At 38.2% G+C, this 22772-nt stretch overlaps 1 protein-coding gene across 1 annotated transcript in view; it reads left to right on the top strand.

The window, feature by feature from the left end:
- Window positions 1-1096: 1096 nt before the first annotated feature.
- SUPT20H (SPT20 homolog, SAGA complex component) overlaps window positions 1097-22772 on the top strand; it is a gene marked incomplete at both ends in the record, with an annotated part of 33128 nt that continues 11452 nt past the window's right edge. Inside the window, 14 exons of the mRNA XM_079534421.1 lie at window positions 1097-1153; window positions 2187-2245; window positions 2345-2411; window positions 8231-8360; window positions 8955-9058; window positions 9537-9653; window positions 9759-9812; window positions 10766-10905; window positions 11867-12023; window positions 12111-12167; window positions 12984-13055; window positions 13970-14127; window positions 15532-15564; window positions 17951-18068. Of these exons, the coding sequence (XP_079390547.1) occupies window positions 1097-1153; window positions 2187-2245; window positions 2345-2411; window positions 8231-8360; window positions 8955-9058; window positions 9537-9653; window positions 9759-9812; window positions 10766-10905; window positions 11867-12023; window positions 12111-12167; window positions 12984-13055; window positions 13970-14127; window positions 15532-15564; window positions 17951-18068 (1323 nt within the window). The remainder of the gene's footprint in view (window positions 1154-2186; window positions 2246-2344; window positions 2412-8230; window positions 8361-8954; window positions 9059-9536; window positions 9654-9758; window positions 9813-10765; window positions 10906-11866; window positions 12024-12110; window positions 12168-12983; window positions 13056-13969; window positions 14128-15531; window positions 15565-17950; window positions 18069-22772) is intronic.

Below are 22772 nucleotides of genomic sequence, written 5' to 3'. Positions count from 1 at the left end.
CCATGTTCCTTAGTACCATATCCACATGCCTCTTGAGCACCTCCAGGAACGGTGATTCAGCCACCTAACTGGGCAGCCTGATCCTGTGCCTGACCACTCTTTTAAAGAAGAGAATGCAATCTGAACCTCCCTGGTGCAGTTTAAGGTCATTCCTTCCTGTCCTATCACTTCCACCTGAGAGAAGAGGCTGTCCTCCTCCTCAATGCTACCTCCTTTCAGGCAGTTCTAGAGAGTAATAATGTCTCCTCTGAGCCTCCTTTTCTCCAGACTGAATAATCTCAGCTCCTTCCTGTGAGACTTGTGCTCCAGACCCTTCACAGCTTTGTTGCTCTTCTCTGGACACACACACAAGGGTCTCAGTGTCTTTCTTGTGGTGAGGGGCTCAAAACTGAACACAATAGTCAAGGTGCAGCCTCATCAGAGCTGAGTATAGGGGAACCATCACTGCCCTGCTCCCATTGACAACAGTTTCTTACACAAGCCAGGGTGTTGTTGGCTTTCTTGGCCACCTGGGTACACTGGAGGCTCATGTTCAGTCAAGCGCTGACCAACACCCCCAGATTCCTCTACACTTCAAAGTGTGTCATAAGAAACTTCCATATTTTCTCGCATACAGAAATAATGTTCTGAGTGCAGGATCTACGTTCCCTTTTTGTAGAAAAATTACCATTCTTTGACATTTGTGCCTGAATGTTAAATGTTTTCTGTGTAGGCTGTGCTGTTCAGAAAGACTTAGGCTTAATATTGAGTTAGTAGCCAGCTTCAAGGAGTAAGATTTTCTACTCTGTCTGTAATGGTTTTTATTAATATTTGTAATTACCTTTCTGAAGTATAATTTCTGTTCCCACTTTTAACTCTAACTGCCTTTCATTGTTCTTTGTAATGTAGCCAGAACTTGGCAAATGTAGACACTTGGTAGCAGGATCAATTGTTGTTAATGTAATTACTTGAGGTTTCACTTACTAAGTTTGGGGGGGGGGGAGCAAAGAATATTTGAGACCACATTCTATTAATTCATATCAGCAGTAATTGAAGGTTTTTTATGGTGGCTTTTATGTACAAGGTTGTTCAAACAATTAACATGTTTTCTAAAAAAATGGTCTTTATAATCTTGCAGCAGCAAGCTTTAGAACAGGCACTGGATCGAGCAGAGGTAAGCAGTAATTACTTGCTGGAGCATAGTATATTTTAAGTACAATCCTAGTATAAGAAATGCAATTGTGGAAAGTAGTGGGAGGCAGAGAGTGTGTTCATGTAAGTGTGTGTGTGTATAAATAATGATCCATACATTTAGCAGTGGATTTGTAAAATTCTAAAGTTGCTAGGCAAGCCATCTGTCTCTTATCCATTGTACTGAGAATATCATCTGGTGCAATGATTATAGACTTTGCAACATATAAGTTTTTCCCCTTTTGAAAGCAACTAATCTGTGAGTAGTGAAATAAAGCTTTAAAATCATGATTGTGGATAGAAGAAATATATGGCAAAGTTGTGTTTAACAAAAGCCCAGTTGGAATGAAAAGGCAAGTGCCCTTATATTCATGCTATTTCACGTTGGTATAATGGTTTCCAACATTGCTCATGGCAATAGGTTTTCCCACAGAAACACATTTTCGCTGAAATACTGTTAATCTAAACTGTTTGGAGAAGTACTTTGGAGAAACATACAGACATTTGGGTAAAGTTTGTTAGAATACTGGTGACATTCGGTGCGATGGTAGTTCTATTCATACTCTTTTCTAATTGAAACCTAATGTAAAAGCAAGAGACAAGGGTATAATTACATTTCTCTAAGTTGGCTATGTTGGAGAATGCATGATTTATAAAACACTGTTGAGCCAGTACACATCAAATTGATTATCTGAGAAAGTTATCTTAGTATGTGAGTGTGTTAACTTAAGCAAATATTTATTACTGTAATTATAAAGCATGGATGTAAAATTAAGTCTTTGCATGCAACTCATGCCATAGCTGTGTAATGCTGTATTTCACTGCTAAAATGAGATGGCTCCTTGTTGATGAATATAGCATACAGTAGACAACTTTTAGTACATTTTTAACCATTTATTCTGTTAGTAACTTACTGTATACGTAGAAAAAAGACCATTAATGACTAAAATCACATGTAAACTAGAATTCTATTTCCTTGTAGGATATGTACTATTTGATTTATTTTTCTCTTCCAGTACATCATTGAAAGTGCTCGTCAGAGACCTCCCAAAAGAAAATATTTATCCAGCGGAAGGTAGTGAGAGTTTCAGACTTAGTATCTTTTAAATAGTATTTCTTTGATTTAATTTTGATTACATTTTAAGGTGTTGTTGTTTGTTTTTTTTAATTTCAGAAAATCTGTATTTCAAAAACTCTATGATTTATATATAGAAGAATGTGAAAAAGAGCCTGAGATAAAGGTAAGTGAGAACTTCTCAGCAGATTTCCAGTGCTGTCTGAACTGGCAAGTTCAGAGTAGATTATTTTGTGTTTCATTCTTTTATCGAAAAAAGAGTAAGGACTGGTGGCTGTAGTAGTTACTAAAGGTTAAGACTTCAGTAGAAACAATGACTTGCATGGATTAAACCGACTGTGTAACCTTACAGAATTTTCTTAATTCAATTTGAAAAGCAAGATGAGTGCCACTGACTATGTGATAACCCCAAATCTGTTTTTAAAGGTAAAGAACTTGAATGCTACCAGAGGGTTGTGAAGATTTTTACTTCTGAGATGCTTTTCTGTGTATGGAAACAAGATGAATCTGCAGTAGTTAGTTTTATGTAGTGTATGATGCTGATTTATATCACAAATGCAAGTAAAAATGTTAAGCAAAATACAGAGATGAAAAGATTAAGCCATCAGTAGCAAATGGATAAGAAGATATTTGAGCAGCAAGGAGAAGGTTGGGATTGCTAAACTAGAAGATTTGATAAAATTAGGGTTTACATACAGTAGTTGTTGCTAAATCTGGACTAAGATGTGGAGTGTTAACTGATATCTTGGTCTTTTGCTGTGGATTCTAATTGCTGAAAATGAGAAGCTTGAAGATTAAGGTGTGATGTTCAGAGCACAATGTTTTTTTTTTGAGACTTCATCCATCAACATAGGACTGCTATTGGTCTCAATTGACTACAACAAGAAGGAAACAGTGTTCTGACTAGAGATTGACCAATGACTTCAAAGATTTTGATGTATAGAACTGTCAAAATTTCTGTTGCTGTACTGCATCCTTTTAGTGATGTAAGCTGTAAACACGTTGGCCATTCAGAAGCAAATGGTCTGAAAGTGAGGAAACAGTTGCCTGTGATAGCTGTGGTAGTCTACTTTAAGTTAAAAGCATTTCACTAGGTGATTAGAAAAGATTAGATCAAAAGCTTTTTCCCATGCAACTACTTATATTTAATCTTCCTTTGTGTGTAACAGTGGCTATGTAATTTCCCTTGATAATTCTTACTTGAGACTGTTGACATGTGGTTAGCTACACTGTTGTCATACCTTAGGAAGTCTTAAAACTAATGCAACCAGGTGGGGCATCATATGAGATGTTTTTTGTTTTTTTTTTTCCCTTGAGGAATAATTACTCATTTTGGTATATTAATTATTCTGATTGTTTTGGGCGTGTTGAGTAATTAAAACTGGTTGACTGTGGAATGAGTATTTCAGAACATACTCACCTCTGCCCTTTTTATAGTTTAAAAAAGAATAAGAATTGTATCTGAAAATTAATTCTTAACTGTTTACCCTACAGGAAGTATTCTGGAAAAAAATGTACTGTAAGATCTGTGATTTCACTTTGAATAGATCTTGGCCTTTCAAAATTCCTTCTTAAATTGTCCAACAGAAGAAGACACTGAAAAAGGCAGTGGCTTACTGAAAATAGGAGATGCTGACTGTTCACTTTTTTTTTTATTTTTAAGCAATCAAAAATCCAGGTCTTTTGTCTCTTTTTCCATGCTGCAGTTGAAAGGAGTGGAATAAGACAGGATTCGTACAGTGAGATCTGTTAACCTTCAAGATTTCAAGAAAGTGATGTCACTGAAATTATGATGGCTGTTAAGAAAAATTTCCTGAAAGTGAGATTATGCAGTAGAAATAAAATGATACAAAAAAAAACTTAAACTTTGTTTCTTCTAATAACTTAAAATTAGAAAATACTATTAACTATGTGCAGATTATGATGGTGAGCGCAGACAAACTCTTCTTTATTTACAACTTATTTCGTTGTCAGGACCTGCAAAGAATTAGTGATGTTGTCCAGTCTGTGATTGTGCACCTTCTCTGCATTTGTACAGTGATGTTGGAATTAATGAAATATGTGTAAAGGCAAGGGAAGAACTCTGTTAAGGACTCACCTGCATTTAGGCATAAGGCCCCCAGCACAGTAAAGATGCAGAGCTGCTGGAATGCATCCAGAGGAGATCATGAAGATGCTCAGAGGCTGGAGTAGTTCTCCTGTGAAGAAAGGAGAGGGAAGGAGGGAGCTGGGCTTGTTCAGCCTAGAGAAGAGAAGGCTCCAGGGAGACTCATTGTGGCCTTCTAGTGCTTGAAAGGAGCTTATAAACAGAAAGGATATCAACTTTTTACGTGGTTTAGTGGTGATAGGGCAAGGGAATATGCTTTTAAACTAAAAGAGGAGAGAATTATAGTAGATGTTATGAGAAAATTCTATACTCAGAAGGTAGTGAGGCTTTGGCACAGAGTGCCCAAAAATGTGGGTGCCTCATTTCTGAAGGCATTTGAGATCAGGGTGGGTGGGACCCTGGGCACCCTGAACTGCTGGGTGGAAACCTTGCCCATGGCAGGGGGGTTGTCTTTTAAAGTCCCTTCCAATGCAAGCCATTTTGTGATTCTTTTCTTAGATTTTCATTTCACAGATAGTAAATAGCTGCAAGACCTTTTTTTCAATTTACTTTTATGTAGATATTCTCTTTATTTTATTTTATTTTTCAGTTGTAAAGGCAATTGGGAAAATTGATTTAAGGTGTTATAGGAGGGGCAAGAAAAGCAATCATAGTAATGATAAAATCAATTTTTGTTCAACAGTGATGCATTGTGGGGAAGACTAAGATATGAAAGTTAACATTTTAATTATAGCTGAGAATGAAGAAGTAACAAACATAGCATTGAGCCAATATGTAAGTCTTGTTAGGCAGGAATATTCAGTATTTGTGTGCTCAGGGTGTTTTCAGGGAGACAAGGGTGCCACTTTTCTGCAGGTGATGTCAGAGAGAGTTGGGAGTTTTAGCTGGTATAACAGCAGTATAACTGACTTGGTTGTTTTGTGTCTGAATTCTTGTGTTATACTGTGATGAACATTTGAGAAACGTAATCCACCTCAATCCACTTCTTAATCTTTGAAATGTGTCCATACATCCGAGTTTAATATCAGTTCAGAGCTACCACCTGCAATAGCCAGCTCAAAGGAGAAAGCTGATTCTGTGGTTACAGACATTTTCATGTTAGTGAAAGGTAACTACCTACCTGCTTACTGAAACTTCTGTGCTTAAATGCCAGTTTACTCCAAGGACTTGGGGAGGTTTTTTATTTTAAAATGTACTTAGCGTCCATCTGATGAAATTTAGCTCATATGGATGAAGTGCCAGAAAGTTCCCAGGTGTGTTTGTTTGTTTGTTGTCTGCTCTTTCCTTTGCATCCTTTCTCATATTCCTCAAAAACAAACAAAAATACCTGCTGAGCTGTAATTGGTTAGCAATTATTGAATAGAAAATAAAAACTGAAAGGTAAACCTAATGTCTTTCCCTGAATAAATTTGTCAGAGTAATGTGATTAACTCAATTTAATTACTTTTACAATTGAATTGCCACTGTATATGTTACTTGTCAGATGTTTGAAGAGCATAGTCCCCTTATAAAAATAAATCTTGTATGCATGGACAAATTTCTGGGGTAGGAAAAAAAAAGGACCTGTTTATTTAGAATTTTTTGGTGATTACTGGTCAGTTAAAATTATTCTGTGCTTATAATTTTCATGAAATAATGTGCATAGTTGAATAATCGTTTCTCTTAAGCTCATGAAAATAAAAGGTTTAACTAGACTTTTTTTTTTTATTTTACATATAACTTTAGTAAATCATTTTCTTCTTAAAACTGTCTTGCATATTCTGATCTTATTTTAGTTTTTTGGTAATTCACATATTCCTTTCTATCTTCCTAATGCCATTTTACAACTGAATATGAAAATGCTGATGTAGAGAGTGGGTGGCAGGTTCTTTTTGGTAGTGCCCAGTGACAGGACAAGAGACAGCAAGTACAAGCTGGAACACAGGAATGTTCTCACATTCACCTGAATGTGAGAAAGAGCAGCTTTTGAGGTGGCAGAGCACTGCAGCAGGCTGCCCAGAGAGGTGGTGCAGTCGTCTTTAGATATATTCAAGACCCACCTGAATCCTTCCTGTGCAACCTACTGTAGGCAACCTGCTTTAGCAGAGGCTTGGACTTGATGACCTCCGCAGGTCCTTCCTTTAGGACTGAAGGGAATGGTGTCAAGTTGCTCCAGGCAGATTCAGGTTGGACTAGGAGAAATTTCTTCTGCAAAAAAGTGGTCAGGCAGTGGAATGGGCTGCCCAGGGAGGCAATGGAGTCACCGACCCTGGAGGTGTTCAAGGAACGTTTAGATGTTGTACTGAGGGATGTGGTGATTGGGGAAATATTGGTGACAGGTGGGCTGTTGGATGGGGTGATCTTGGAGGTCTTTTCCAATCTTCAAGATTCTGTGATTCCAACCCCCCTCTTCTGTGAAAAAATGTTAAAAGATGTCAGAGCAGTTGAGTGCTGACCTTCTTTTCAAATGGTAATTACTGTACCCCTGAGTACTTCTTACTGTGTCTAAGTGAAGGTGATGGCTGGCAGACAATACACAGTGATGTGTTGGCAATTGAAGCTGTGTATGTGCAGTCTCTTCTTTTGGGTAGATGTCTTCCAGTAGTAATAGGAATCTTAATTGAAGATTTTACCTAATGAGCTACACCTCCAGAACAATGGCATTCTTTTATCTGTCTTACTTGTTGCCAAGATGTATTTTCTCTTCTTCTGTTCCATTCCTTCACTTCTGTCCACATCTGTTTTTCAGAACTCGTGCTACTTCATTCTTTCCTTTGTGTTAGCTTCCACAATTTCTAAACTGTAAAAGGAAGTAGAATGAAGCCACCATCATTCATGATGCGTGGAGGGAGTTAACTTTGTGCTGTTATTCCAAAACTACTTAGAAAGAGATGAAAGATTTTGCTTCTCTTTTTCCTTATATATACTTGTTAAATGGTCTGTTGGATTATATTGCTGTGCTTACTTATGTTCGTTGCTTTATTGTTGTTATTTTAATTGTTTTCTCTTAGGAATGGTTTCTGTAGAAGTAATAATTCTGTTTTCTGTCTCCTCATTATCTGGAAAACAAAATCTGTTCAAAAGGAGCCATCCCACTACTATTTAGTGGGTGTATACGAAATAAGCAGTTGGGCAGACTTACCAGAGCACTAAGATTACCCTTCAGTGAATACCTTCACCTGCTACTAGTATTCAGCTATGAGTTCTAGCCTCCCATCACAAGACATAAATGACTTCAAGTTTAGAGATCACAGTTTTAATTTTTAAATGGCTGTTAAATATGTTTACATTTAAGATACACCTGGGGTCTTTGAAATATCCATTCATTTATAAGTATATATGTGTATATATATAATACAGCTTTTCAGAAAAAAGATCTTTCTTACACTTAATAGGGAAATAGTCTCTGTAGCTGTTACATCAGATTTCAGCAAATGCAGGCAAGTCAGTGCAATTAACAAAGCTTCCAAATGCTGTAATTCAGTATTTTAATCTGGGTAATGTATGTTCTTTCAGACTAGTAAATAATTCGTTGTTGGTATCAAACAGTGTAAATTGTATTTTAAAAGTGCACACAGTAATGTTACCAAAGAAAGAAATACCACAGATTTAAGACATAGTAAGTTGTAGCCTAAGGCCATTCTTGCTAACTGTGGACTTGAGACTGTTGTTATTTTTGTTTTGTTATTGAAATGAGTGATTAAAAAATATGTGTGCAAGTATGTAAAAAAATACATAATGAATATAATCTCCTGAATACATTCAAATTAAATTTAACTGTGCTTATTTAGATTAATGTCGAAGCATGTATCTTAATAGTATTCTGATTCTGGCAATTGTTTTTAATGCTACTAATTACTTGATAGTATTATGTTCATGAGCAATGTTTACTTTTAAAGCAGAAGCTGAGGCGAAATGTGAATTTACTTGAGAAGCTGGTTATGCAGGAGACGTTGTCATGTCTGGTAGTGAACCTCTATCCGGGAAATGAGGGTTATTCACTTATGCTCAGGGGAAAAAATGGTTCAGGTAATATTTTTGCTACTTAATCTTTAAAACTATTCAGAATGCTCTATAAATAGTTAGAATGTGTTTCTATTGCTTATATTTAACTGTTTTGCTTCTAACATAAAAAAAACCTGTATTTCAAATCTTCATTTTCTCTAATAGCATAACGTAAATCAGTAGATAATGATCTTTCAACAGCCTTTCACTCTCTTATTTCCCCGCGGCTTCATAACTGTTCCCTTTCCTTCCTGGTTCCCTTATTTAAGTTTTCTCACTTCGGGTTCCTTCTCCTAAATAATTTGTTTCACTAGCTCCTATATGTGCACCTGCTAAAAGTCAGCTGCTTTCCATTTGGATCGCACCTTCGTGCCACCTGGTACTGTGGCATGCAGTAAGAACGTGCAGCGTCCAGTGAGATATAAAGGAACATTGTTTTCTAGCACAGTAAGAATGAAATCATGCTCTGGGAACAGAAATGCATATAAAAATTAACATTTTTATATTAAAAAAAAATTGGTGATTTTGATAAGCTTCCACCAACTCTGTTTTAGATTTCACTTTGTTAAAGTCTGAACATGAAAGGCAAAATAAAAGCAATGTTCTGTTTAAATTCAGATTCTGAGACCATTCGACTGCCTTATGAGGAAGGAGAGCTGCTTGAATATTTGGATGCAGAGGAGTTACCGCCTATTTTGGTTGATCTCTTAGAAAAATCTCAGGTTTGAAAGTTTTGTTTTCAAAAATAAATTGCTTTGTACCTACATAGACTTTGAATTGTGAATGCTTCACATAGGTGATTCCAAAAAGGTGTAAAATGCTTGTGCATTTAAAGCCAAAATACTGAATGCCTCAAATAATTTGTTGATAACTGAAAAAAAAAATTCATAGCAAAGAGGGAGAATGGGATAGAAGGCTTTGCTGTTATTTAGGATGACAGGCAACTTAGACTGTGCTCAGCAAAACGTTCTCTGTTTTTTATTGTAATGAAATATTTGACATGAGAATTTCTTGAATCTACATTGTTCACATGTGAAATAAAACATTTGAAGCTCATACATGACTCTTTTGGTAACATCAGTGATGTTGACAAAATTGGTATTTTTATCTGTAGTATCAGTGATACTGATTTTTGAGGCTGGGGTTGAGGCACATAAGCAAATATTTGGATATTTACAAGTTGCTCTTTGTTTCTACCAGGTTAATATTTTTCACTGTGGATGTGTCATAGCGGAAATACGTGACTATAGGCAGTCTGGTAACATGAAATCTCCAACATACCAAAGCAAGCACATTCTTTTGCGTCCTACAATGCAGGTAGGAAGTGTTTCATCTATTTCTCACTGTTACAGTAGTTACAGCTCTTACTGAACGTATATTAATAACTCACAAAGCTAACTATAATTATGCCTTTCCCATCAGACCTTAATTTGTGATGTTCACTCTATAACAAGTGACAACCACAAATGGACACAGGTAAGTCAGCAGTTATTTTAAAACTTTGCAGTGATGTGGTGAATATGCTTAGCTTAAAAAAATCTCATAAGCATAACTCACAAAATTGTGGATTTACTCAAACTGATTGTGATGTGCATAGTGATGCATGCTGTGTGCTCCTGAGAGCTGTTGAATTAACTTGTTCATAGTATCTTCCCCTAAGATGTCACAGAAAATGGTAGGAATTGCTAATAGAAACAAATCTTGTCTTTTGATAATGCAAAATGACATTATTGGAATTACTCTAACTAGTTTACCTTACTTCAGTAATCTTCAACATACAACTCTGGAGCAGTAATTATAGTCTTTTAATACAATTTCTCCTTCAGCAGCACATTGTTATTGATGTTATTACAGTAAAGAGAATCTTAAATAATTCTGATTGTACAGTTAAAGTTAGTTAAACGTTGTGAAGCAAGCAACCACTCACTTGTTTTTTAGGACCACAATCTTGATAAACTACATTTCAAACTGTAATCTGAAGTCCCATGCAGTCCAGTGTGGTTGTGGATGCCCCCTCCCTGGAAGCCTTCAAGTCCAGGCTGGATGGGGCTTTGAGCAACCTCATCTAGAGGGAAGTGTCCCTGCCAATAGCAGGGGGTTGGAACTAGATGACCTTAAAGGTCCCTTCCAACCCAAAACATTCTGTGATTCTGTAATCTTTATGTCACTGATTGCCTGTCCATCAAGATAAGGGAAAGTTGATTTCATTCCCACTACTGTGATGTAAAAAATAAAAAGGGAAAGAAAAGAAACCACGCTACATTTTACAGTAGGTTCTTTTTTCCTTTTAGAAACCCTAACCAAAGCTCTGTACCTCTTAATGACTGCTGACTTAAATGTTAGGTATTTTCTCTCCTTGAGTATAGGTCTGTATTGACTTGATGTGAAAGTCTTCATTTTTACGTTTATTAATACTGTGTGTATTGCAGGAGGACAAACTCCTACTTGAGAGCCAACTTATTTTGGCTACAGCCGAGCCTTTGTGTCTTGATCCGTCAATAGCAGTGACCTGTACTACAAACAGACTCCTGTACAACAAGCAGAAAATGAACACTCGCCCCATGAAACGGTATTTTTTCATTGTGAAGCATGTTTCAAGTTTTTATGAGTTTTTATGAAAGAAACACGAGCTGTGCTTTGCACAAAAACTTGGCCTTCTGTTATGCGGTGCTCAAATTAATATCTACTTAAAAATCTGGAGTATAGAGAACAGTTGTGAAATTGAATCTTATTTTGAACTGCTCAATTTTGTAGTGTGTTTCAGTAATAGGTACTGCAATATGCTTTTTTTGTACCTGAAAACAAGTGTTACATTATTTTGACATAACTCATTGTAAATAATGTCCACTGCATACAAAATCTTGATATTGTTTCACTTTTGTGCTGGTGATTCGCTGCTTTCCACAAAAGCTTGAAATAATTTGTTATTTTTTAGTAAAAGAGATGTATTCACTTTGTAGAACTAAAACCTACTAACGATCGTTTCAGTTTGCTGAAGTATATTAAAAACAACCAGGGGTGCTGATTAAGTGTAAACAGAGAAATCAGCCAGGCTGCTGTTAAAATTAGAGCATGATGGTCAACAAGCATTCCATCAGAAGAGTACACAGGTGTTAAATGAGTGTCCAGGATACCTGAATATGTGCTGAAAGATTGGGTGTGACACAAAGAATGAAGAATAGTTCCTGTGCCTAGAAATTTCTGAATGCACAAGCTGCACATAAATATTTTGGCAAAATTGAAATCTTTGATAGTGTACTAATCTTGTAGGTTTAATACTCGTTTTGACATTTTAATTATGTGTTTCAGAAATAACCCCGTTCTTAGCTCCAAATTACATGAACAGAATACTGGCATTCTTAAGAATTTGAGATTGAGTTTGCATTATGCTGTATAATCAACCAAATGAGTATTTCAAAACCTGTTTTCTAGTCTCAATTAGCATTTCACTGCATGTTTTTGTGCTCATGCATTGACAGTGGGGAATTTCACATGATGGATTTACAGACCTATTTGTCGTCTTACCATAGGTGTTTCAAAAGGTACTCAAAGTCATCTCTGAATAGGCAGCAGGAAGTAGCTCACTACTCAACTCCACCTCAGCTCAGATTAGTTGACTACTTACAGAAAAAGAAGGAGAAGAAAGGAACCCAGCAGTATGACCTCAAAATTTCTAAAGCTGGAAACGTGAGTGTTTTAAGACATAGGTGGGTGAACTTCTTAGCTATTTATTTTAAGGATTAGCATACTAATACCATTTTGCTCATCTTCTAGTGTGTAGATATGTGGAAACAGAACCCTTGCTATTTGACTGCACCTTCTGAAGTGGATGTAAGTTTGGTTGTTACCTTTTGCACTTACTAGCAATTGTAGTCAGTTGTATTATATGAGGAGAAGGAAGTGACTAAATATTATCCAATATCGAATTCTAAAAGAAATTGAGAGTGCAAGTGAAATTTTCTTTAGTTTAGGATAAAAACAAGCTACATTGGAATACGTTACAACTGCAGTGTGATAGTTTGGATAAGATCAACAGTGCAAACTGATCTTTAATATTGTTCATCTGAGAGATTGTCTTCAAGTGTCTATTTTAAGTTGTCTTATGTTAAAAAAATAAGGAAAGTATTTTAAAATGAGTTGCTTCTCAGCCTGGTAGAATTTTTCTTTGTAATGTATACTTTAGGAAGTAGAACTATCTGTTACAAAAAAATTGAAAATGATATTGAAAATATTCATTGGAAATTCTTCTCATAAGTCTGTATGCATTCTGATCTCGAGGACATGCCTATTCTTGGCTTTTGGCACTGTATACTACTGGCATACAGAAGGGGTTGGTAGAGTAGCCAGGATTGTAGCTTTTAGTAAGGATGGCAATGCATGTCACTCCTCATGTGATGCTACAGTTTTAAGCCACTCTTTTGTTAAGTTTAACATAACAACTATGGTATAACAATAAATGTAAGGATCTCCAATTTAACTTTTCAGAATGCTAAATACAGAGGATTGTACTCACTTTTTGAAGGGTTTAGCATTATCCACTTCAAAAGAAGAAGCTGTGCTAGACTGACATTAACTCGGGCCAATATGATCATTAGCTTGGGGATTTCTTTTGTTTCTGTATTTTTTTTTTCCTATCTCCATTTTAAGGTGGAAAAATATGCCAAAGTGGAGAGTTCTATCAAGCCTGATGACTCACAACCAACTGTTTGGCCAGCACATGTGAGTAATTCAGACCTTTGACCAAGCTGTTCTGTCCCTAGTTAAAATATCCCTTATTTCAATAAAATCTAAACCAGTGTGGGAATAATCTTCCCTTTTCCAATGTAATTAACCTTACATGTGCTACATGTGTTTGGAAACATTATTACAGAAACTTGTAATTTCATACACAACCTCATACATATGATTAGTGTTGTAATTTCCTCAGGTTTGCCAGAAACACAACAGAAAGCAATTTCAATCTTCAAAGTAAGTGCTGTTACTGTATAGTAAATAAATATAAGAATTTACAGGGAACAGTACTCAGATCAACAAATTGCTTTCTTCATGCAGACGCTGCTTCAAAAGAGATTATGTAATGTTAAATGCCTCTTACAGAAAGCCCTTTCTGTGGTGTTGAAGTGAAGCCTTAAGATTTGATGCAAATTGCATGATTTGATGAAGAAAGGTTGTTTTAACATAATTAGACATAAATCAGTTCATTAATTGTTTCTAATTTCTGAAGCATTTTTAACAGCATCTTTATTAACAGCATCTATCAAGTGTCTTTTCAGCCTCATATTAGGTAAAACTTCCCTATAGAGCATTGTTTTCATGTCTGGCATTTTATTTAGAACTTTTTTTTTTCTTTTGCACTGCCACTATTTTTATAACACTTTGTATATATGTTTACCTGGACTTCCTTTTGACATCTAACATCATTGCTTTAAGATTTGCAATGTTATGGTATTTATTAAGAGATGGTAAACTTTTTTTTCCCCCTTTTTCCTCCTAGTTTTTGTAGTAGCAACTACATCCCTTCTTACAATGTGTTTATTTATGTCTTGTATTGCATAGGACTGGCTTATTTTACCAGCTCTTTTTTGCTACTGTTTTTGTAAGATTTATTTGATCATTTTTTTTCTGTCTTCCAGGAAGTAAAAGATGATTATGTGTTTGAATGTGAAGTTGGTAATCAGCTGCAAAAAACAAAGCTGACCATTTTTCAGTCTCTTGGCAATCCACTGTACTATGGTAAAATTCAGACACTCAAAGGTGATGATGAGAGTGACAGCTTGTTAGTTCCACCACAGTAAGTTGTGTTCCTTTAATCTTTGCTGTGATCCAACAAATAAAAGGCAACAAACACTACTTAACATTTTCTGGCATGAGAGCATTCAGGAGCTGGAAATCTGATTCAAGAGGTTTTTTTGTTTTGAAAATTTCAGCTAATAAACCTCATTAAAATAATTCTGATGAGAAAAGATATATTGAAGATATGATGTTGGTAGAGCATGTTGTTTTATACAAAATCTGAATGCTCTTGTATGTTAAAACTACATTTTAAGAAAAAATCTCCAGTTGTGAAAATCCTGCCAGACATGGTTAGCATGAAATACCTGAAGTAACAACTTAGCTTCAGTTTCACAATGGTTCTCACAGCTGTAATCATTCTGATGAAATCTGCCAGATGCTGTGAAAACATAAGACTTGACTATATCACATTTACCTTTATATAGAGAATTTAAGGCTAAACAAATGAAGGCAGTAAACATGGGCTCCCAAGTTTAGTCCTGTTTGTAATACTGGTTTGAGTCTGCTATTCAGTTTTTACAAAGGTTCTCAACTCTTAGCTCTTCTTGTTGTATGTGACACTGCTTTGCATGGAGAAACCTGTGCAGCAGAGCAGGCAGGGAGCAGTTAGGTTGAGCAAACTTTAGGTCAATTAAAAAAAAAAAAGAATTTTTAGCATTGTTTGGCATATAATTGCTGTATACTGCTTTTTTTTTTGCTAAATCTAAGGCTCTTCTCTTTCTGTACTTAATACTGATCTACTTAGAACAACAGATCTAGTTTACAGTTGTGTAATAACACTAGGAGTGAGGAAGAGTTGTTTTTTTTTCTTAAACTAAAACATTAAGAGAAGTAATAAGATAGTTTGCAAACCAGGAGTATTAAACAAAAGAAAAATGCTTGATTTTGGAAAATGGTGGGAAACTGGAATTTGGACATGTGAAATCCAACAGTGGAAACCAAATGTTGAAGTCCTACAGATAGAGCTGGTTTTGACACACATACATAAGTGCTATATGGGTATTTCTGTGTTTCTGGGTTGGTATGTTGATTTATTCTTTTAGCAGAAGCCATGCTATATTAGTTACTTGCTTCCATTTCTTTTAAAGAAAAAGAATTCCATATTCTACCTTTTACTTTGTAATTTAAAGGCACCTGTATTAGACAACATGTGTGTATTGTACCCATGGTAATGAAGCTAAGTTCATTGTACCATTGTACCCATGGTAATGAAGCTAAGTTGTTACTTCAGGTACTAAATAATACCCAGTCCATCAAATGAGTAAAAGTATCTCTTGTCTCTGAGAGAGTCTAAGAAGAGAATAGCATTGATATTTATTTTTTCAAGGTTCATAATTATAAAGATCATACTATTTTAATGCAGTTCATCACTGAAGATGTTTTTTACTGTTTTACATTTCAGGTTCCTCATTGGTTCCAAGACTGATGCTGAAAGGTAAATTGTATATGCAACAGATATTGTGTATATGGCCAGCTGACTTGATGCTTAATTTTGTTCCTTTTTGCTATTGTGACTGTTTATGTTGTATTTCTGGAAATGTGCAGAGCAGATAAGCAAAATAAGAGGAATAAATTGCTATTATAATAGGTAGGAGGTAGCCTGCAGTTCCCACATTTAATGAGCAAGGAAATACAGAGGAAAACAAGTGTGTAATATGGCTTGTTCCAAAACCTAAATTCCAAGCATGTTGTTCACTGTTTGCATGGTTATTCTTGATCATACAAGTAATGATAAAATTCTGAGAGCTCCTACAAGGAATTTTGTCTTGAGATTTTATGTGGCAAGTTAGCAGTCATGGAAGTTGTTAATTTCAGCTCAAAGAGTGGTATAGGACTTCATTTATTTGTGTTTTTTTTAATGCTGCTCATTGTTTCAGCTTTCTTAGAGAAGCAAATACCAAAACAGCTCTCCAATATACTTAGGTTGTAGAATGGTTGGCATAGCAATGCTGTCTGTCATAACTGTGTGGTAGCAAAATAAGGATTTCTTTGAATATTTATCAACATGCCTGATGTGATTGGATGTGTGTGTTGTACCTTCTTTCATATGAAAGCAGAGCTTTTAAAAAGCAGTTTCTCACAATGCTGATTGCACATTTGTGCACTCTTAGGAGACTTTGATGTGGTGCCCATGCCCTAACTGTTCCCCATTCTTGTATGCCTGGCAGGAGATGAAACCCAGAGTTCATAAAAAATCATAAATAATACTCTTTGTTTTAGTAATTTATTGATCAAAAATACCTATTTGCTTTCCTAGTTCCTTGTGCTGATAGAGGCTTTCGTTGCTGGTGCTGCAAGCTGAATTGAGGAATTGTTGGCTGAAAACCAGCACAATAGTAATAATACAGGGGTTTAGTTTTGATCAGTCTTGTGATTGATTTCCTGATCACATTTACTGCTCTGTCCAAATCCTTCTATCAGAATAAGCAGTTGGGCTTCAGGGGTAGGAACAGGAAATATTAGAGGTGGAAGAGGGCAGGGCCAGTTTTTGGGTACATAGCTTTTTATTACTTGTCCCACTTCAATTTTGAATTGTCTATGTTCTAATTGCAGAAAAGGTACTCTATCTCCTTTTCTATGTTGTTAAGCCTTGGGCCACTGCTTATGGCAGGATATTACATCAATATTATACCAAATTAAAATACAGTTCATGTGTGTCTAACCTTTTGGCTTGCCTTGGCTGCTCTCAGTGAAAAGAGATTGTCTTGGGGGCCCATAAACACAGGTTGCTCTGAAGGTAATGCCTCCTGTTTATTTTCATGGAAACTACAACAGATACAGAGAGCAATGTAACAGTATTTAACAAAGCAAATTATCAGCTACAAAACACATTCTGTTTTTCAGCGGAATCACCACCATTAGCTGTGCATTTTGCCAGCCTTGAACAAGAGCCTGCTTGTAAACATGTATGAAAATCTGTACCAGTGGAGATGACCTGGTATTGCTACTGCTGAAACACACCACCCATCACCTCATTGTGTTCACATCCGCTGTTTGGTCTCCATAAACGCTCAGCAAACACTGACGAATGCTAATGGCTGAAGTTGTTTTTTGCATGGAAGCATTCAGTTCCACACTTTGCTTCATATGTACTTCCATGTCAGACACCATTCGGTCAGACTTGCCCTTCTTCTGCCATCTGTCACACAGCAACAAAATGTAATGGAATATTGATGAGAAGGTTCAGCCTCTACTGCCATACCACCAACATCTGCCTCTGATGTCATGGGCTAGCAGTAGAAGTGTTACTTTCAGAGCAGTCCTTGTAAAATTTATAAGATAGTTAACGTACGTAAGCAACAAAACCTATTTTAATGTTTAATAGTTTTATTATAACATTACAGAAAGAGCAAGAAGCACAAAACTAGTGGGATATTTGTGAAAGTAATGTGTCAGTCTGGTTCAGTGTAAGCAGTTGCCATTCTTAGTGAGTTCTCAAGGTGTTCATCAGAGACCTTTGAAATTTTCCTCTGCTTCATCCTTGAAAACAGTTGTTTACAAATGTCCATACTTCCAAAACGCAGTGAATAAGTTAATAAGGCATGATTGAGAAGGGTGGGATATGTTTCTCTGGTAAGATGGGTCTTATAGAAACTCAAGTTTCTTGTGGGAAACTGCTTTATCTGAGGAGCTGTAGTTGGCATTAGAAAGAAGAATAAGAACAGAACCCAGGAGCATATGTCTTTATGTATGTGTGTTTTACATGGATATGTATTTAAAGTCCCTTTTATGCGTAGTTATATGTTTAGGTATCATCTGTGTTTGTATCATCTTCAAATTATTAGTCTTTTAACATGTTTTTATGTATTTGTTTGTTTCAGAGTGGTGAACCAGTATCACGAGTTGGTAAAAAGTGAAGCTAAATGTCCTGTGAAAATGTTCCATAATTCAGGTGGATCAATCAATCTTAGTCATCTTTCTCCAGGGAAGGAAATGGAAGTGAGTTTATTGAGCTGAATATTTTTTACTCATGCTTGATTACTGAATTATTAGAATTCTCATCTTTCACATTTATAAGTGAAATCATGTAAAAATTCAAGCTGAATTAATTTTAAACGCATTGCCATAATCATTTATGGTGAATATATCGAGCAAGTTAGAGAAAAGTACTTTTGTTTCTACTATTCAGTAATTGTATTTTAGGCATGACTCTTTTTTACAGTAATCTGTATTAGAGTTAGCTCCAGTGTTTTGATGCAGCTTTTTTCTCTATTCAGATTAACCTTTCCCAGAGCAGTATGGTACAGTGCACCTGTATGTTATATAAAATGCATCAGTAAACATAAAAGTAGATACAGTTGCTGAACTTTTCCTTTTCCTTTAAAACTTATTTTCCTCTTAATTTAAAGAGAATAATTTTCAAATAAAACTGGACGTGCATATATTCATATGTATGCATCTGTTAGAAATTTCCTACATTCCTGAACTTTCATTCTTGTTGACACTGCTCTGTGCATTACTTATGCTGGCTTTCTTGGTGAGATTCAGTAGTGTAACTTCAGCTAGTATATGAATTTGTGTCTCATGTGGCTATTTGTGTTGCTACATCTTTCTACTAAATAACTCCTCTGAAGTGCCATAACCATGCTCTGGGAGTTCTTTCTGTCAGCCAGAAAAGCTGCAGCAGTTACAGAAAATGACCAGGAATACAGAATATGACCAGGAAAAGCCATCTTATAAATGCATGGCTGAGAGGCTGGTGCAAGCGTAAAAATTTTGGATTCTTTGATCATGGGGTGGTCTACTCGGCATCTGGCCTGAGGTCTCCTGATGGGAATTGCTTGTCTCCAAAAGGGAGACGGATACTTGCCCAGGAGCTGGCGGGACTTGTAGAGAGGGCTTTAAACTAGATAGGAAGGGGGAGGGGGATAAAGACAGGCCTGCTAGAGAGCAGCCTGGGGAAGTGGTAGTGGGATTAGGTGAGAGGCGAGGGGCTCAGCTGAGGTGCGTCTACACTAATGCACGCAGCATGGGCAACAAACAAGAAGAGTTGGAAGCCATTGTGCAGCAGGCAAACTATGACCTAGTAGCCATAACGGAAACGTGGTGGGATTGCTCCCACGATTGGAGTGCTGCAATGGATGGCTATAAACTCTTCAGGAAAGATAGGCAAGGAAGGCGGGGTGGAGGTGTAGCTCTCTATGTTAGGGAATGCTTTTACGCTACTGAGATTATGGCTGGGGACGATAACGTTGAATCCCTATGGGTAAAGATCAGAGGAAGGGCTGACAAGACAGGCACCCTGGTGGGCGTCTGTTATAGACCCCCAAATCAAGATGAAGAAACAGACAAGGTATTCTATAAGCAGCTGGCACAAGCTGCACAGTCGCCTGCCCTTGTCCTCATGGGGGACTTTAACTTCCCTGACGTATGCTGGGAGTACAGCACAGCACAGAGGAAGCAGTCTAGGAGGTTTCTGGAATGCGTAGAGGACAACTTCCTGATACAGCTGGTCGGAGAGCCCACGAGAGGAACTGCCCCACTAGACCTGCTGTTCACAAACAGGGAAGGTTTGGTGGGAGATGTGGAGGTTGGAGGCTGTCTTGGACAGAGTGATCATGAAATGATAGACTTCGTGATTCACGGTGGAGCCTGGAGGGGGAATAGTAATACTGCTACCTTGGACTTCAGGAGGGCGGACTTTGAATTGTTCAGGGGACTAATAGGGGGAGTCCCCTGGCATTCAGTCCTAGCAAGCAAAGGGGTCCAAGAGAGCTGGTTGCTCTTCAAGAAGGAAGTCTTAAGGGCGCAGGAGCAGGCAGTCCCCCTGAGCTGCAAAATGAGCCGGCGGGGAAGAAGACCGGCGTGGATGAATAGGGAGCTATTCCTGAGGCTCCGGGAGAAAAAGAGAATCTACCGCCTGTGGAAAGAGGGACAGGCCACTCAAAATGAATACAGGGAAGTTGTTAGGATGTGTAGAGGTGAAATCAGAAAGGCAAAAGCCCAGCTTGAATTTAACCTAGCTGCTGGTGTGAAAAGGAATAAGAAACTCTTTTATAAATACATTAACAGTAAGAGGAGGACAAAGGAGAATATCCACTCTTTGCTGGATGAGGCTGGGAATGTGACCACTGAGGATAAGGAAAAGGCGGAGGTTCTGAATGCCTTCTTTACGTCTGTCTTTAAAAGTCAGACCAGTTATCCTCAGGATACCCCTCTCTCTGACCTGGTAATCTCGGCCGGGGAGCACACTAACCCCCCTGCGATTCTGAAAGAAACAGTCAGAGACCTACTGCTCCAGCTGGACTGTCACAAGTCGATGGGGCCAGATGAGATCCACCCGAGAGTGCTGAGGGAACTGGCGGAGGTGATAGCCGAGCCGCTTTCCATCATCTGTCAGCGCTCCTTGTTGACTGGTGAGGTCCCAGATGACTGGAGGCTTGCCAATGTGACTCCCATTTATAAGAAAGGTTGTAAGGAGGATCCGGGGAACTACAGGCCTGTCAGCCTGACCTCGGTGCCAGGGAAGGTTATGGAGCAGATCGTCTTGAGGGAGATCATGCGGCATGTGCAGGGTGACCGGGGGATCAGGCCTAGCCAGCATGGGTTCATGAAGGGCAGGTCCTGTTTGACCAACCTGATCTCCTTCTATGATCTAGTGACCCATCTGGTGGATGAAGGAAAGGCTGTTGATGTGGTCTACCTAGACTTCAGCAAAGCCTTTGACACTGTCTCCCACAGCATTCTCCTGCAGAAGCTGGCAGTCAGAGGCTTGGATGGGTACACTCTTGGCTGGGTAAGGAGCTGGCTGGAGGGCCGGGCGCAGAGAGTGGTGGTGAATGGAGTCAAATCCAGCTGGCGACCGGTCGTGAGTGGTGTTCCGCAGGGGTCGGTGCTGGGGCCTGTCCTCTTCAATATCTTTATAGATGACCTCGATGAGGGCATCGAGTGCACCCTCAGTAAATTCGCAGATGACACCAAATTGGCTGGAAGCGTGGATCTGCCTGGGGGTAGCGACGCCCTACAGAGGGATCTGGACAGGCTGGAGAGCTGGGCTGGAGCCAATGGGATGAGTTTCAACAAGGCCAAATGCCGGGTCCTGCACTTCGGCCACAACAACCCCAGACGACGCTACAGGCTTGGGGCGGTGTGGCTGGAGGACTGCGTAGAGGAAATGGACCTGGGGGTATTGATTGATGCTGGGCTGAACATGAGCCGACAGTGTGCCCAGGTGGCCAAGAAGGCCAATGGCATCCTGGCTTGCATCAGAAACAGTGTTGCAAGCAGGAGCAGAGAGGTGATTGTTCCCCTATATTCAGCACTCGTCAGGCCGCACCTTGAGTACTGTGTCCAGTTTTGGGCCCCTCACTGCAAGAAAGATATTGAGGCCCTGGAACGTGTTCAAAGAAGGGCAACGAAGCTGGTGAGGGGTCTGGAACACAGGCCATATGAGGAGAGGCTGAAGGAGCTGGGAATGTTCAGCCTGGAGAAGAGGAGGCTCAGGGGAGACCTCATTGCTCTCTATAACTTCCTGAAGGGAGGTTGTAGTGAGCTGGGGGTCGGCCTCTTCTCTCGTGTCATTAGTGATAGGACCAGGGGGAATGGTTTCAAGCTACGCCAGGGGAAATTCAGGCTGGACATGAGGAAGTATTACTTTTCAGAAAGGGTGGTCAGGCACTGGAATGGACTGCCCAGGGAGGTGGTGGAATCACCGACCCTGGGGGTGTTCAAGGAAAGACTGGATGTTGCGTTGAGGGACATGGTTTAGTAGGAGCTATTGGGAATAGGTGAACGGTTGGACTGGGTGATCTTGTAGGTCTTTTCCAACCTTAGTGATTCTATGATTCTATGAAAAGAATATGAGTGTGTTTTAGTTTGTATATACACATCTACACGTGAATGTGTGTGTGTGTGTGTGTGTGTGTATGTGCACATCTACACACAGCTCACATGTACAAAGTCATAGAATAACTTAGTTTGGAAGAGTCCAGCTGTACAAGCCCCCGCTGAAGGGTGGACCAAAGTTACTTATTTTGCTTTATTTGATGATCTGTTTTATTTTGAATGGAGCTTTAGTCTTTGTTTTCAAAATGGAGAAAGGAGTCTTTGATAGCAGAAGAGAAACTTATGCTCAGAATTTCAGAAGTACTCTTTTTGTTAGCAGTTAGAAATGGGGCAATGTCTCTTTTTGCTGTAAGTGTGTGTTTTCTCCAGAAAAGTTAATTCTGCACAGCAGTGGTTGCTCTGATTTCTTAGCCTGTGTTAATCTAAGTTAGGCCTCCAGCACTGAAATATTCTGTTTGCTTTACTGAGAGCTTGATTTTCTAGTTGCAGATTGTTTGTAGATAGTAGGCTTGTTTAGACACCATTTTCATTTATTGGATACATGTTTTATATATAGTCTATATATGTAAATGTGTTTCACTGAGTCTTTTGATGATGTCAGCTATTGAAATTATGGATTTATGGTCTCTTGTGGGTGGCTAAGAACTATAGATTTGATTTGCTGAAGTTGAATTGTTTTAAACACCCTGATAAGCATGTTAACAGAGAAAAAACAGAAACCTAGCACATTTAATATAAACAGCCTAGGGAAATTCTGATCCCACTGAAGTCAGTGAGAAAAAGTATTGATTTGTACACATTCAGGATTTTCCTGAATGTATTCAGATTCCTATTCCTAGGAACAGAGATCTTCATTGA

Source organism: Tetrao urogallus (assembly GCF_951394365.1).
Source record: "Tetrao urogallus genome assembly, chromosome: 1".
In the NCBI taxonomy this organism is placed as follows: domain Eukaryota; kingdom Metazoa; phylum Chordata; class Aves; order Galliformes; family Phasianidae; genus Tetrao; species Tetrao urogallus.
Note: the sequence above shows the minus strand (reverse complement) of the source record. Positions and strands in the feature narration are given on the sequence as shown.